The sequence below is a fragment of the Cheilinus undulatus genome, linkage group 9, assembly GCF_018320785.1.
Source record: "Cheilinus undulatus linkage group 9, ASM1832078v1, whole genome shotgun sequence".
NCBI lineage: Eukaryota > Metazoa > Chordata > Actinopteri > Labriformes > Labridae > Cheilinus > Cheilinus undulatus.
In genome coordinates, this window is record NC_054873.1 from 8,650,068 (window position 1) to 8,667,283 (window position 17,216).

Consider the following 17,216-nt stretch of genomic DNA (forward strand, 5'->3'; position numbering starts at 1 on the left):
TTTTTTTTTAACCAAAAACTTGCTAAATTCCAGGGGGAAACTGTGCCCATCTGCTTCCTGGCCAGTACAATACATGTTGCATTTAAGACCTTCAGAACAACCGACTGAAAATGCTGATGGCTGCTCATGTTGATAACCTGTTTCTACATTTCTGACCGTTCTGCACTATAATCTTCACAAACACTATGTTCGAAAATGATGTCATGTTTCCTGGTTTTCCAAAACCAAGGGGAATTCTTGAAATAAGGGCCTTCCTTGTAAGGTTAATTATCACCCTGCCGTGACCAACATCCCACAGAGACTAATTGTCCGGTCATGATACAGAGAACAGAACACAATGAGTAGGAAGTGAGTGTCATGAAACCCACCAAAATCAGCACTATATCAGAAAGAACAGACAGTCCAGACGTTAAAAATATGAAATATCCTTACTCATTCATTTCCCAACAACTTCTGATTAATCTAACGCCCAAATGCTGAATAAAGAGGAAGTCATGGAGGGCAACAAGTTCATGTTTTGCTGACATGGGTGTGCTGATAAAGACTCAAACGCTTGTCACATCTCTGCCAACTGCCAGATGGTTGATTAGTTTCAAGGGGGAATAAAAAGATTTAGAGGCGATGAAATCCCATGCCACTTGCCTGTAGCGCTGTCCCAAATGAACGCTTTAAATATTCATCACTAGGAATTAGATCACTCATGTCCTGTATGTTGAAATTAATCACAAAATACAGTTCAGGGGAAATTGTGGGGTGAAACAGAGTGGCACTAACCACATGAAGAACTTAATTAAAGGGAGCAGAAGGAAATAGGATGTTGGGCTTGTGCTAGGAATACATGAGGAGTAGACATGCAGTTGTTAGGAAGACTTTGATGTGTGCTTTGGTTGAAGAAGAGGATTCACCATCATCTATTCTGAGACACTGACATGCTTGTGTTTTAAGAGCTGTGCTCTATGAAGACAGACTGCTGTAAGAGAATAGATTTCTGATATAAACTATATCAGAGAGATACAGACTATAACTATAGCAGTTTTACTCAACCAAAGAGCCAAATTGTTGAATACCACTGCAAAAGCCACAACCTAAGTGGTATAAAGTGGTGAAAAAATGGGTTAAAGTGGCAATGAAAATAAGTTAAAGCTGGCAAAAAAATGTCAAAAAGTGGGTGAAAAGTGACAAAAATGGGGAGAAAAAGTGGCATAAATGGGTGAGAAGTGACCAAAAACTAAGTTATAGGTGGCAAAATTTGGGTAAAAGCATGCAAAGAGTGGCAAAAATGTACAAATATTGGCAAAAAGTGGTAAAAAAGTGGGGAAACTGCAAAAAGCAGAATAAAATAGGCAAAAACTGGTGAAAAGGGGCAAAAATTGGCAGAAAGAGACAAAAACAAGTGGCAAAAATAGGCTAAAAGCAGAAAAAACAGATTAAAAGTGGCAAAAAAGGAAATAAAGGGGCAAAAAACTGCAAACGGGGCAATGAACAAAAAATAAAGGTTGACAAGTTTGACAATTAACGCTGACTGTATAATTGTGGGAAAGAAAGTGATTAATGTGACCTGTGATGGATAATGTCGAAGGTCAAAGTTTCTTTTTTTAAGGTTTCTGGGGTTTTAATATGTTGGATTAAGACATAAAAGAGCCACAAATCATTATAAAAGAGGCACATGTGGCTCAAGAGCCACGCGTGCCTCACTGGCTCTTGAGCCTATCACTGGCTTAGTGTGTCATAACATTGAGATAGAATCCATAATACCAACGTTTGGGACCGTAGGTGCATCTCAAAAAATAAGAATATCATGTGAAAGTTAATTTTTCCCACAATTTACTTATGAATGTTAAATATTAATATACTCTAGATTTATCTCATAATGATTTTTTAAATTTTAATCTTGATCACTACAACTTACAACTCATGGAAAACTACTTTTTGCTGATAACATCTCCTAAACTGAACAGCAATATTTAAGAGCCTTACTTTTAGGCTATTAAAACTCAGCTAATCTTCCTGATTAGAGCTCTGCTCAGGTTGTTTGATCAGGTTGTGTTCTCCACAGTATATAATCAGGGTCCAAAATTTAGATTTTTCTATGTCAACTGCTGTAGCAGGTGTTTCAACTCAGTCATTTTGTCAAATCTCTAAAATCTATTAGAGCTCCTTAGTACTCCCAGGTCAGACAGAAGATCTCTGATGCCCCTTTTGGGCACTGCAAGGGGCAGCTGCAGCTGCATGAACTGAGCTGTTGCAGCTCAAACCAGGCTGGCTGACTGCATTGCCTGTGATTCAATTTGCCAAACTGCCAACAGCTTTAGGACGTTGCAGCAGATAAATGAGAAATGGAAATCATGTTTTGAGAGGCTTAATGCCAACAAATAATTATTCAAAGCAGACTATTGTCTTAGATTGGGAATTTAGGAAATGATTTCATCCATCTTTTTTTTTTAAGACATGTTTATGGTTACAACTAAAAAATTACAAATTCCTCTGGCTATTAAAAGAGCTGGGTATATATCCAGGTGCTATAACAAAAAATGCACTAAAAGAATTCACATGTTAAGTCATAGTTCAAATAAATTTAGACATCTCAATGAAAAAAGAATCTATTTTGTACCATTAACAAAAGAAAACTTCCAGTGATGTCAGCAGGTAACCTGGATTTTTACCCTGTTCAGTCAATGTTTACACTGCATTTGGCAGGTGATCATTTCCTTTCATCTGTACAAATATTGATTGATCCTGAGCTGATGCACAGGGGGATGCCATATTACCTTTGATATTAACTGAGCCATGTTGGAAAGGAGAGAACAAAGAGAAAGGAGGTTATGGCAGAGCAGTATGTGTTGTGACTCCAGTGCACGCAAAAAACACTAGCTGAAGAAGTAAGTGTCCTCTGCCCTTCATGGTCATAATTTACCAAATATGACACGATGCAAAGGAGTGTGAAAAATGCACAACAGATTTTGCATGAAATGTCCGAGGTAAACGTATTTTCTTGTTCATTAGACAGTGCTCTCACCTGATTGTTTGGTTTGTGCTGAGAGGAGGTCCCTGGGATGTTGAGTGAGTGACTTCTGGTGACAGCTGCTCCTGTTGAAGCTCTCCTCTGCTGTGAACGAACTGACAGCGGTGCTTTCCCCTCCAGAGGAGGGCTGCTGCTATTCCCTTCAGTCTCAAGCACTGCATCCCAAGGATCCCCAGCAGAAGGTTCTGATACCGTTGGTGTAGGGCCTCCTCCTGCCAGGGATGCCTCCTCGCTCTCAGCTTTACGCTTTGTAAGAGGGTCCAGATCCAGCCAGTCGAAGCGGCTAATGCCAGAAGATTCCATCACTGCTGGCTGCTGGGGTGGCGGGTTGGGTGCCAGGGAAGCTGTGCCGGCCTGAGCGGAATCTGGGTCAGTGCTGGCTGATTTGCCGTTCTTCAAGTATTCTGAGGTGCTGGCAATCTTGTCGAAGAGTTTGGCCATCTCCGGGTCCACGGTGGGCTGCTGGAAGACCATGGTAGCAGCGGGCTGGATGGGAGTGAACGCCATGGATGAAAGGAAGGATGGCTGCTGTGCCGACATGGTCATGAAAGGCGACATGGTTGGAGTGAAACCGTTCTGAAATGTGCCTGGTTTGGGGAATGGAGCAGAGGGGAACACTGGGATAGGCTGATGGGTGGGAGTGGACACATTAGAGGTGGATGGGGTGGACAGAATGGGGGTCCACTGGCCGCCTTGGAAAGGAGAAGAGCTACAGGCATGGCCCCCGGGGTACGAGGCACTGAGGTCAAACCCTAGCAGGGATGAGGGCTTGGACACTTTGCTTTTTGCCCCAAAGTTTTCATCCAGAAGGAGCTTTTCAAGCTCCTCATTGGTCAGTTTGTCCACATCAATGTCCCTGAACTTGTCCTGCTCTGCCTGCTTCTTGGTCTCTGGGAAGACGATGAGGTCCTTTTCTGGTCTGTGAGTGGAGGGTGATGGTTGAGGAGCAGTAGTGGTAGACTTTGATGGTTTTGGTTTCGAGAAGGATGAGAACGCTGCAGAGGAAGACGACGGTGCAGAGGATGACAGGGTGTGTCTCTTCTCCCTTTGCAACCTCGCTAAAGCCTCCTCCTCCATGCGGAGGGCTTCCTCTTTACCCACAACCCCCTTTGGTTGGGGGACATCCATCTTGAACCCATTACCGCTTGATATCTGGGCCATTCTGTCAACTGGAGGGTGCCATGAGTGTGACAGCCTTTAAGTCGGTGTTGCCCAAGAGGTACCCAGCAGTTCTTTAAACACCTGGAAAAGGGAAGACATTATTTAGATAACACAAATATGAGGTCAAACACTTTAAACACTTTAAGCAGTAGTCTTTACACCATAAATAAGAGCAGAAATATTACAAAGATATTTATCAAGTTGGAAAGGATCTTAATTAGATTTGTCAAATAAAGTATCTCGTATTGCTTTGTGCTGCATGGATTGCTGTCGATAGAAAGCTTTGCTGAATGTGCCAGTGGGAAAGGAGCCCCAGGCCATATTTGAACCCAGGCTGCCCGCTTCGAGGACAACAGTCTTTGTATTTGGGGCATGCAGACACAACCCCAAGGCTATCAGTGCCTCATTTGGTGTATCTCTGTAACAAGGGAACTCATATTGTGTTAAAAAGCATATTAGAGATGCACAATATTAGTGGCACAACATCAGTATTAAGAGATATGAAAATTCCAGCCAGTCATATCTGCAGTGTAAAATCATACATCATATAAACAAATATTGACAATATATACAACGGTACCATCAGGTATAGGTGGTTGTCTCAAGAAGAAAAAAAGCAAAAAAAGGAGCATCCTCCCAACACTAAACTAAAAGGTAGGTGCACGACCACAAAGGTAAACTGGAAACAGGAAGGTCAACACTCAAAGTGTCCTTTGTGGCCTGTTAGCCTAAATAAATGTCTCAAAAGGACATTTTGAGTGCTGACCTTTCTGTTTCCAGGTTGTCTCAAGGAGCCCTGAACATCTGGATGAAGCTCCAAATCTAAAACAACTACCAGACTACTACTCTGCTTGACTCAACCTCAACTGCACAGGACACACTTAGTGTTCCTTAAAATAAAAAATGTGTTTATATTTATCGTATTAGCTAAAAGGAGTTTGAAAATATTGGCACATCTGATATCGGCAGAAATCCCATATTGTGCAACCCTCAAAAAATATGCTTAAATGAGACCTGTCTCTGCACCAAGAGTGGTTTGGGTCAGTGTGTTGTCTCAGGACACTGCAGGCCTGATTATTTATATCAGCTTTTACCAAATGTCAACATGCTGCAGCCAATTTGGGACCTGAAAATGTTCTAGGGACAACCAAAAATTCCCCTGTAAATGTCCCATAACATGGGACTCAAATATTTACTTTTATTTATCTTAATTTTTTTCATAAACAAAGAATTTCAATGTGAATTCTTGGTTTTCAGGCTTATCAGTATTGATCTTAAAGTGTTTGTGGGGTCAAAAAGAACAGTTAATGAGCCATGGCACACAGCAGTCTAGCTCCTGAACTCTACCCCCTCTTTGCTCCATATTAATACTCTGTCCCTCAACAGACAGTTGTCCTCCTATACTGACTACACATAGCACTTTAGTGCTGAGCGTTTTGGGGCAATGCCTCCCATGCCTTTTTATTTTATTGTATTTTATTTTATTGTATTTATTGCAGTATTTATTTCTTGCAATTTGCTAGGGGTGAGGGAAAAAAAATCAATATAGCATAGTATAGCAGTATTTTGCGCTGTGATATTTCATATCCACCAAGTATTTTTTTTTTCAAATTAATTGCTAATATGAACTGAAGTCTATGATACTGGATAAATAGCATCAGTTGCTTTTCTGTCCACTTGATGATGCTTGATAAGCTCTTTAAACATACAATGTGGCCCAGCAAGCTCTTCAGTATTAACTTTAATGTGTCCAAAGAGACGTACTAATTTTTTATACCAAGAATTGAGCAGCATAGTACAATAGTTCACAGAGTGTCACCAGTTAATCCAACACCAGTTAAATCATAACACCAGTTGTATGCATAAAAAATATATACATAAAAAGAAGACATGAGATAAAAATTCTGGCTGATTTGTTATTTCTAAACTTAGAATAACAACATGTAAGCAAGTATTTTATGATAATTAAAAGTGTGATTTTTATAAAAAAAAATATTTCTATGGTTTATAATTAGGGCTGGGCAATTGATTGAAAATTAGATTAAATCAAAATATGGCCTGATGCAATTTTCTTTGACCTAAAACTTGTGTCAAAATATTTTTTTTTTGTTTGTTTGTTTTGCAGCAGATATCATGCATGACATATCATGCAATCATTTAGATGCCATTTTTTTTTAGAATAGTCTAAAAAAATCCTACCTTCAACATTTTTGTATTTTTTCTCATTCAATATAAGAATGACAAAGACCCTTCAATGCAACAATTTATATCCAATTTGCAATACGAGTCATAATCATCAGAATTAAACACTTTTAAAGAATTGTCCAGCCCTTGTTCAGGTATAAAAGAAAGTTAGGGAATAATTGCATATCAAATCGCAATTGCAATATTGGAGGGGGAAAAAATGACAATTAGATTATTTCCCAAAATTGTTCAGCCCTATTTATAAATATTGTAAATTAGATCTCCCAGCCCACCTGCAGAACCTCTGGGAAGGGATGAGTATCGAAAACCAGTATCGTTATGGTACTGGTACCAACACATCTAATACCTACCAGACAGAATAATAACGCAGATATCGAAACTTCATTTTGATACCCTGCCACCCCATTAGGCCCCGCTGTCACCCAATGAAAGGCAAGAAATGCATTATGAAATTTGTGTGATTTATGTGTTAAGTTACCCTGATTTTGGTCTGAAAAAAATATTTCTGCAAATCATTTATGATACCCAGACAGCTGTATTTCTCCTGCTATTCTCGACACGCATTTATGCATTCAAAAGTATCGATTCAGGCACCGTTTAGGCACCAGCACCATGCAAAAAGTATCAATTTAACACCAGTTTCAGATAAAAACCAATACAATACCCAACCCTATCTCTGGGGCCCAGGAAGAGCCCCAGCCCACACGTTGAGAAGCATTAATTTGAAAAATTAAAAAAGTTAACGGCCTTTACGATTTATGAAGTAAGGTTGACACGGACCTGAAGAAAGATATGTACAACTCTGCAAAGTGGCTTCACTGAAACGGTGATCCTGCAGATTATTTTATCATTAAAAAAAAAAAACAACAAAAAACCAAAACTGACGTATATCCCGGGAATGCACCGAGCCTCACATTCTTAACCAGGATGTATTAGTAGGATGCAGACCGTGCAGACAGTGAATCAGCTTCGCAAAACATTATTCTTTTGAAAGATAAATGTGCCATCCACAGGCATGGTGTCAAAAAATAGCCACCATGTCAACATGATCAATCATAAAAAGGGACAACTCCTGAGTAAAAGCTACCAAAAGTCAGAGGCTTTGTTTGTTAATATTTAGTAAGGCTTCGTGGAGCCTTGTTTCTGCTTTGACTGCTGATTAACCAGCTGCCATTTGTATTGACAGCCAGTAATTACTTGTGATTGTTTAGGAGGCTAGGGGAAATGATTAGGTTATATAACCAGAGCGTGCTCCATATAACTGGCATGTGCAGGCTGTTTAAATTGATCAGCAGAGCCTACTAACTGAAAGCACTCCTCTAGTAGTGAACTCTATGTTGATCACTTTGACACTGTAGTTGTTTAAAGAAAGAGCCAGGCTGAACACATACCAAAAAACTTAAGCAATTTTTCAGAGTGGTTTGTAACAGGAAGGTAACATATGACTCACAACACATGTTGGCATGCAGACTTACTAATCTGTATGCTACCGTGCAGTAAAGCAACTTAAAACAGTTTTTGTTACTAATACATAAATCATGACTTTCTACACTCTAAGGTCAAATCAAGGCAATGACTCCCTTGTTATTGAAGCGTATTTAGGACAGTAGTTTAGTCTGTGCAAACATAATATCTCTGAGACTGGATTGCATGTGTATACCATGTTAAAAACACTGCTTCAGAGAGTGTTTTGTGGTCCCAAAATGACACAGTGCCTTCTCAAAGCAACCATTCATCCAACGATCACAGTCCCGGGGTTGAGTGAGTTCCTTCCCTCCCCAGGCGTCACGGCCTCTCCTGAGCTTCCCCTCCCATTGTGGTGCAGAAGGCTGGCTGTGCTGGGGCTCAGGCTGGCCTAGCACTATTGTGCAGCTGAGGAATTTGGCATGCTAAGCAGCCCGACGGGTCTCTCTCTCTCTCTCTCTCTTTCTTCGCCTGGCCTTCTCCCACTCTGTTAGCATTATGTTAGCACCATGGCCCAAGACTGTCTTATCAGCTGTGCTCACACCAGCAGGCCGCGACAATGTGGCTGCATTCATCACGTTTTCAACAAGGAAATCTGAGTGCCAACTTCTTCTCAGTTGGAGGGTACAAAACACATAAAAATAAAGGTCACAGTCTTGTGGAGCCTGTTGGCACGGTTTGCAACAATGGTTTGGCCAAAAGAGTTCATCCATATGTCATTGATTTTGCACACAGTGAGAGCTCATGTACTGAGAGATGGAAGCTTTGTAGTTGCAGTCACTGTTTAGGAGTTAGAAGGTCTTAACCTCTGACCTGATGCAGACACTTAACAGCAGCTACTTCCTGATTCTTTAAGTAAACACCAGGCCAATCTGAGTAGCCATGTAACAAGATTAAAGTTCATAATAATGTTAGTTTAACTAAAGGGCTTTGTATCACTCCAATAAAGGTCCAAATCAAGGATGGAGTATGGGTGTGCGCTTTCTGAACAATGAAAAATGATACCAAAAAGATGGCTAAACAGTAAAGATCCTGAATCAAGATAGCCATATGCCGAAAGTCCATATATGGAAACTGGAGACATGCAAAGAATGGAGGAAAACTCCACTTATGGGGGAAACGTTGACTGCAGCCAAGACAAATACTGCAACCCTGTTAAACTCCATCATGGCAAAGGATGGCAGACTAAGATCCTTAAAAAGAATCAACAGCCGAACACAACTTTAACACATTTTAAAAAGAATACAACACGAACAATAACTTAATACAGTTGAGAAATGTAGGATGCAGAAGTCAAATCTGGAAAAGTCCCATATTATTTTCTTTTTTTGTTTTACCTACATTTATCCTCTATTCCTTAGTGGTTTGCCAAATCCACTGCCATGTTTTTAACTTCTACATCTTTGAAGATTATCTTTTGGGCCTTTATTTGACAGGAGAGCTGAAGAGAGACAGGAAATCTGGGGAGAGAGAGTGGGGAAAGATATGCACCAAACAGTGCTACAATAAGGATTTGAGCCTGGTTCTGCTGTTTTCACTGTCTAATAACCTAGCTGCAACATTTTCACCAGGCTGAAGATGTGAAATAGAGGACTTGCTCTCAGTATGGGTCTAATTTTTGCATCGTTTCCAAGCTGAAAGATGCAGGATTGAACTAACTTTGTGATGAGAGTTAATTTTTACATACATTTTCACATAAAACACCAAGTTTCTTAGTGGAGGACTGGATATTGACGGCGAGGGGAACCAATGCATGGGCTGACCTGATGATCACTAGGATGTCACTTTTGTGAGTGAGAATGAGAACATTTTAATACATCCAATGAGAAAGAGAGGAAAGGCAGTCATTGAGGACAGAGAAATTGCTAAGGTGGCTAAATGAAAAATAAAGCTGTGTATCATCAGCATAGCAGTGGTAGGAGGTGCTACAGGTAGACTGGAGCATGTCACCCAGAGGAAACATATAGAGTGAAAATTGGATTGGACCCAGGATTGACCCTTGTGGGACTCCACACTGCAAGGGAGCAGAAGAAGACCTAAATTTAGACCTTAAATTAAAATGAAATATCCTAATCCATTCCCTTTAAGTCTTCAAACATGATCTAATTAATGTTGACAGTATCACATACTCTTCAAATAATGCTTTTCAAAACCAGGTGGTTTTAAAACAGCACGATCTATTATTTCAGTGATAAAACATAACGGTATTTTTGTTGCTGTGGTCCCCAATAGGGCTGCAACTAATGATTATTTTTTATGTCAACTAATCTATTAATACATTTTCCAATTAATCTATTAATCGTGGTTGTTTGGCATACTATTTTGGATCCCCAGTTTACGTAAATAGTAGCAACTTAAATAGTAGCAGTTCACCTGCCTTGCAGGTTACAAATAACTAAAGGATTGCTTTCTTTAAAGTGACTGGTATGTCCATAAAAATAAATAAAGCAAATAGCCCATCCAAAGTCCCAAAGTACAAATAAAGCTTAATGTAAACAAATCAGACTTCCAGCCTAAGTGACTGAACAATAGAGTATAATGTCTTTAAATTGCAGTGCAGGAATGTGAGCATGTCAGCATGTTCTGTTGTGAGGCTGGCTCTCTTCTTTGAGTAGTGAACTGCAAGAACAGATGAGTTTTTACCGGCCAGTATTTGATTTGACCAATATCAAAAAAAATAATATGATGCGTCAACGCTTGAATTTCTGTGTCGACTAATTTTTATAGTTGACATAAACGATTATGGCTATTAATCGTTGCAGCCCTAGTCTCCAAACAAGTACCAATATAGCATTAATTTTTTTGTATGATACTAAGAGTCTTGACAACCCTTGTCCTGACAGGAAATGAGTAAAGGATCCCTTATTATTCAGCAAGATTATAGTGTGGTAAAACAAGTTGTTATCATGTTAATTAGAGTACCAGAGTCTTGTTTAAACACAGTCTTTACACACTGTAAACCTATCCTTTACTTTCATATTAGTATTGAGTATGTGTCTTGTTTCTAACGGCTGTGAAAAAGTCCAGGTGCTGACAGTAAACTCTGCAGCTGAGCAAAGTACAGCGCTGCATCTTTGAAAAGAAAATGAGTAACCAGGTCAAGTTTATAGATTCATAAGACATGTTCTTGGTTGTTATGAGGAAAAACACAGTAAGTCCCTCCTGTTCAGGGTACAAGTTACATAATAAGAAACAAAAACCCACCACTCAGGGCACTATGAGACTAAAATCTTAAATATTGTCCACATCCTACAATTACAACACACAGTAAAGTAATAGGAATCAGGATGAAAAGATGGAGGAAAAGGCTGTTGCAATCATGTGATCATAAAGATCTATTTGGGGTCAGGAAGTGGAGGACAGCTGTTTGGAATGAACAGAATGATGGACAGTTTGAACTAAACAGCTCTAAATGGACCTGCAATTATCATCAGAAAATGTCTGCACTGAGTACGATCCCTACACTTTACAAAAAGAAAATAACCTATTTCCACGGTAACAGTTTAACTGATTTACCTGATGTGGAGGCGATCAATGTTACAAATGGCTGAGTCCTGCAGACCCTCTAGTCTAGTTGTGTCATCAAGCCAGATGAAGGGACATAAGAGCCTTGCACTGAGCTAAGAAGCTAGCCAAGCCCCTTTAACATAAAAAAAATCCTAATTTTGTCATAAACATACCTTTAATTGAAACAGGGATGTACTATCAACTGAATAAACTTGGGAGTGAGTGACTGAATAATGATGGGCTGTTCAAAAATGAGTCTGAGCTACAGAACTACTCTTTTATGTGAGCCACGGTAGCTAGCACCCGTTTGAGTGCCAGCCTCCTTTCCTCCATTTTTGTTGTTATTTAATTCACATTTAAAAAGCCAAACTGCTAACAAATGAAGAGCTGGTTAGGAGCAAAGCTCTACTAAAGCTTAGCTCTACTGAGCTAAGCCAAATGATGTGCATCTCTTAAAAGATACTGATTTCCCATCACAATGAATGTGAGTGGATAAACATCAGCTGAGAACATACAGGTAAGTTTAGAGTGTTAAACCATGGCAAAACTGTACTGAATCAAACTGAACTGCTTTGTGGAAAAACCTGAGCATTGTGTGACACTGCTCATCCAGACTTCATACTAGGGCTGGGCAATTAATGCCAGTTAGATTAGATCACAGTATGGTCTGCTGCAATTTACAAATCACAAATTTCTTTAACTAGAATGTGTTTAAAAAATCAGTTTATTCATTTTTTTTGCAGCAGAGATTTTATTCACATTATGCAAACATTCAAGTTTAAAAAAGCTTCCAGCTTTATAACTGTATGTTTTTCTTATTTCAAACGAATTGACTCAAAAAAAAGATAATCCCCTTTATGGCAACTGAGATCAAATTTGCAATATGAACCAGAATAATTGCAATTAGATATTTGTTTTAAATCATTTTTCCTTAGTATATTCTATCTAATATTGTGGCGGTTATAATATAGAATGATTAATTACTTGTATTTACTGAAAAATATATCAGATGAGGAACCTAAAAATAATTGCATATTAAACTGCAATCGCAATATTGGGAAAAAAAATCCCAATGAGATTATTTTTCACAAATCGTTCAGCCCTTTGTAATTCCTGTCTGCTGCTGCTGTATCTCTGAGGGTTTCTCTTTTTTTCAGGACACGAAAGTAGCTTAAGAAATAAGAATGTTTTTGTTTTCCCACTTCAAATGCTCCGCATAGTCGAAAACAGCTCAAAACATGACCTTTTTGGTAGCGTTTCTCTATGGGGGCTTCTTGCCCCCCAGTGGGTGTTTTTCTGCACCCATGGGGTGACATCATATGGAAAGAACCTAAACTGACCTGATCTATGTTGAAAGAAGATGAAGAACTTTGGGCAGATTGAAGACTATCCTGGAATTTAAACATGGAAAAATGAACTTTTCATGGATCAATAAGGACAATAAAGGAAAAGGCAGGCCAACTACACATTAAAGTACATGAATTTGAATACATACAACAACAGTCACTGTTAGTGTAATGGTCAATGCTTTCATTGATATAGCCTAGTGTGTACATCATGTATAACCATTCATTTTAAAAATATATTTAACTCCAAGGTAACTCCCAGCTTTAGTGCACAATAAAGTACAATGAAGACAATATAGAATGTTTAAAATACATAAAAAACAACACTGAATATGTTTGTTGACCTAAGACGATAGCACATTAATTTCGCATCTCATTAATTATCTTTTAACATCATGTTATGACTCAGAATATTTTCCAAAGTTGTTTTTGCACAGCCAATTAGTTCATCATTTCTGACAAGAAGTTTTGTCCATATAGATAAAAATTCGTACGGAGCGTTAATTGTTATCAGTGGAGTACCTCATCATCAGAGATGACTGCAAGTGACGTTTAAAAAACATTTAACCCACAGAAAGATGATATGTCTGTCTCAGTTACACAACCTGTAGCTATGTACCGTACAGAAAAAAAATCCCTTTCAACCCATGAGCCGATTTAAAAACGCAAAAGAGCTGACTTACATAACAATCTGAGTGCATCTCGGCTTTCTAACCTGTCTGCTGATGCTCACCTGACACCAAATGATGCGTCGTGAAATGTCAATAAGTTGTGTTTTTATCACGTAGTACACACATAAATAAGAGCTAACTGCTTTATTTTTGTAGATAACGGCGTGTTTTATCGGGCATAATGAGAGTAATCCAGCTAAGTCACCCGGCTAAAGATATCAGATGTCACTTCTTGATACTTCAGAGCTGTTGGAACTTTAACTTTAGACTTTGTTGGATGCTAAGTTTGTTAGCCGCTAAACCTAACAACACGGCACGCAAAGACGGCAAATACTCAAATCACAGGAACATATTACGCCTGAGTATAGCTTCGTTAGCTCAACTTAAATGTGCGCTTTGTACTTTTAATAACACAGAATTATCAACTTGAAAAGTACCAAGGCTTTGGTCCTGCCAACCAACTGCCCACAACAAGGAAGAAATGCAGGTTTGGTCTCAAGGAAAACCGTTGGTCATTACGTAGCCAAAGCAGACGAGTTAAGGCAGATAAACATCAAAACTTTAACTCAAAAACATTTACTGTACAAAAGGTTTGTTTCTCACCTTTTAGCGGTGCGGTGTTTGGAGCCATTTTTCCTGCAGCTGCATTTTTTTCCGTCCACTTGCACTGAGGGGACGTCAGTTCCTGTTGAGGAAGCTGGCTGGACTTTTGCTTGGATTGCTTCTCTGCTCGGATGGGCCGCTGAACCTGACGTACCATGGAACAGCAGCGCCCCCGTGTGGTCAGATGGTGGTAGCGTAAAAACAAGCTCGCTTGTTTGAAATAACTTTCTCTGACTTTTTCGTTTTTGTCTATCATATCATACCTCACAAAGCAAGGAAAATCATTTGTACAAATATTCTAAACAATTTTCTGTATACGTCATAATGGTAGTGGTAGAAGTTAAACTTTCATATATTCAAGATTCATCATTAACAAGGTGAAATATTTCAGGACCTTTATTTTAGTTTTAATGTTGATTTTCACGACTTAAAGTTTACACAAATCAAATAAAACCTTATCTTAAAATATTAGAATATCACAAAACATTAGTCAAAAAGATTTCTAATACAGAAATAATGACCTTCTGGGAAAAAAAATTCTCATTTATGTACCCAGTAACTGGTTGGAACTGCTTATGCACAAATTTCTGCATCTGTGACATGGCATGAGTCAATCAGTCTGTGGTCCTGCTGGGGTGTTATGAAGCCCTGGTTGCTTTGATAGTAGCCTTCATCTCGTCTGTATTGTTGTGTCTGGTGTCTCTCATCTCTCTCATGACATTACCCCAGAGATTGTCTGTGGGGTTCAGGTCAGGCAAGTTGGCTGGTCAATCAAGCACAGTGACACCATGGTCAGTAAACCCGTTTTTGGTAGTCTTGGCTTCACTGTGGACAGGGGCTAAGTCCTGCAGGAAAATCAAGTCAGAAGCTTCACAAATTTCTCAATAGATGGAAGTATGAAGTGCTCTAAAATCTCCTGGTTGACAGCGGGCAGCATTAAACTGCACTTGACAAAACACAGTGGACCAACAGCAGCAGATGAAACGGCACCCCAAACCATCACTGACTGAGAAAACTGAAAACACTGGATTTCAAGCGCCCTTGATTCTCTGCCTCTCTGATCTTCCTCCTGATTTACAAACGAAAATCAACATGTACTTTCATCTGAAAATGGATTTTGGACCACTCAGCAACAGTCAGGATCTTTTTCTCCTTAGCCCAGGTGAGACGCTCATGATGTCTCTGGTTCAAGAGTGGCTCAACATTAAGAACACCAGAAATGTAGTCCATTGCCTGGGCCCATCTGTGTGTGGTGGCTCTTGATACACTGAATCTAGTCTCAGTTCCCTCCTTGTGAAGCCCTCCCTAAGGTTTCGAATCTTCTTTGTTTGACAATCCAAAACATTAAAACAAACAGACAAACAAAAAAAAAAAAAACAAAAACAAAAACAAAACAAAACAAAAAATTCAATGAAATTGTAATTTTTTGAGATGTGTCTGTATTATTTTAGCCCCCTTCCTCAGAAAATTATTTCAACTGAGAAAGTCCTTATTCTACAGTCTCTATAAAATTACTCATTGGAGATCACACTTTAAAAAATCTGAAGATATAGTGCATTTAGAAAGTATTCAGATCCCCCTAGGTTCTTTAATTTTGTTATCTTGCAGTCTTATGCTACAACCATCTACATTCATTTTTTTCTCTCATTTATCTACACTCAGTATCCCATCATGACAAAGTGAAAACATAGTTTTTGACTTTTTTGCAAATTCGTTAAAAATAAAAAACTGAAATATCACATTGACATTAGTATTCAGACCTTTAACTTAGTACTTAGTTGAAGTACCTTTGGCAGCAATTACCGCCTCCAGTCTTTTTGAATATGACACAACAAGCTCCTGCACACCTGGATTGGGATCATCCCAAGCTCAGTCAGGTTGGATGGGGACGGTTGGTGGACTGCCATGTTCTTGACTCTCCAGAGATATTGGATAGGGTTCAAGTTCAAGTCAGGGCTCTGGCTGGGTCACACAGTTGTCCCTGAGCCACTCCTGTGAAGTCTTGGCTGTGTGCTTAGGGTCATTGTCATATTGGAAGGTGATCTTTCAGCCCAGTCTGAGGTCCTGAGTACTGCACACCAGGTTTTTATTAAGCATATGGCTGTCCTTTGTGCAATTCAGCTTTGCCTCAACCCTGATAGTCTCCCAGTCCCTGCTGCTGAAAAAACACCCCCACAGCATAATGCTGCCGCCACCACCATGCTTGGTGCTTTATCGCAAAACTAAGAGTGGGCTTTTATATATTTTGCACTCAGGAGTATCTTCCCTCTTGCCACTCTGCCATAAAGCTTTGATTGGTAGAGGGCCGCAGTGATGGTTGTCCCTCTGGATGGAACTTTGTTCCATCTCCACACAGGATCTCTGGAGCTCAGTCAGAGTGACCATCAGGTTCTTGGTCACCTCTCTTACAAATGCTCTTCTTCCTGTAGTTTGGCTGGGTGACCAGTTCTTGGAAGAGTTGTGTCAAACTTCTTCTGTTGGAGAGTTATGAAGGCCCCTGTGCCTTAGGATTTTTTTGTAGCCTTCCTCAGATCTGTACCTTGCAACAATTCTGTCTCTGAGCTCTAGAGGCAGTTCCTTTGGCCTTATGGCTTGGGTTTTGAGCTGACATGCACTGTCAGCTATGAGGCCTTCTGTAGAGAGGTGTGTGCTTTCCCAAATTATGTCCAATGCTCCAATCAATTTAATTTACAACAGGTGGACTCCAATCAAGGTGTAGAAATATCTCAGTGACGACCGAGAGAAATGGGAGGAACCTGAGCTAAAATTTCAAGTGTTGCAAAGAGTCTGAAATCTCGTGTCAATATGATATTTCAAAATTTTCATACATTTGCAAACATTTCTAAAATTCTCTTTTCAATTTGTCATAATGGATTACTGAGAGTAGATTAATTTGTGAAAAATGAATTTAAACAGCTTTAGCATCAGGCTGCAATATAACACAATTGAAAACGGTGAAGGAAATCTAAATACTTTCTGAATGCACAGCATGTTTTGCACAAGCATGCTAAAGTCATATCTAAACAGAACAAAGCAGGTTTTTAATATGAACAACAGGTGTTACAGATTAATACTGTTTCCTTAAAAAATCATGTGAATTTGATCAGTGCTATTTGAAATGCTATTTGTTCCCATCTTATTTATCCACTCAGGTAAACGCTGACATGTTCAAAACCAATTTCAAGCTAGCTTTATTACATTATACATTTTTCAACGTTATTTATTTTCTTGCATCAA

The 17,216-nt window shown here is 39.3% G+C and overlaps 1 protein-coding gene across 2 annotated transcripts in view; it reads right to left on the bottom strand.

Moving 5' to 3' along the window:
- The window catches only part of pik3c2a (phosphatidylinositol-4-phosphate 3-kinase, catalytic subunit type 2 alpha), a 73,615-nt gene extending 59,545 nt beyond the window's left edge, over positions 1–14,070 (bottom strand). The window contains exons 1-2 of one of the 2 annotated variants that reach the window (XM_041795161.1): positions 13,980–14,070; positions 3,017–4,264 (exon numbers count right to left, since the gene is read on the bottom strand). In XM_041795161.1, coding sequence (XP_041651095.1) covers positions 3,017–4,183 — 1,167 coding nt within the window. In that variant the 5' untranslated portion in view covers positions 4,184–4,264; positions 13,980–14,070. Of the gene's footprint in view, positions 1–3,016; positions 4,265–12,699; positions 12,725–13,979 lie in introns of those variants that run through there. The other variant, XM_041795162.1, reaches the window with a different exon arrangement.
- Between the last annotated feature and the right edge of the window lie 3,146 nt (positions 14,071–17,216).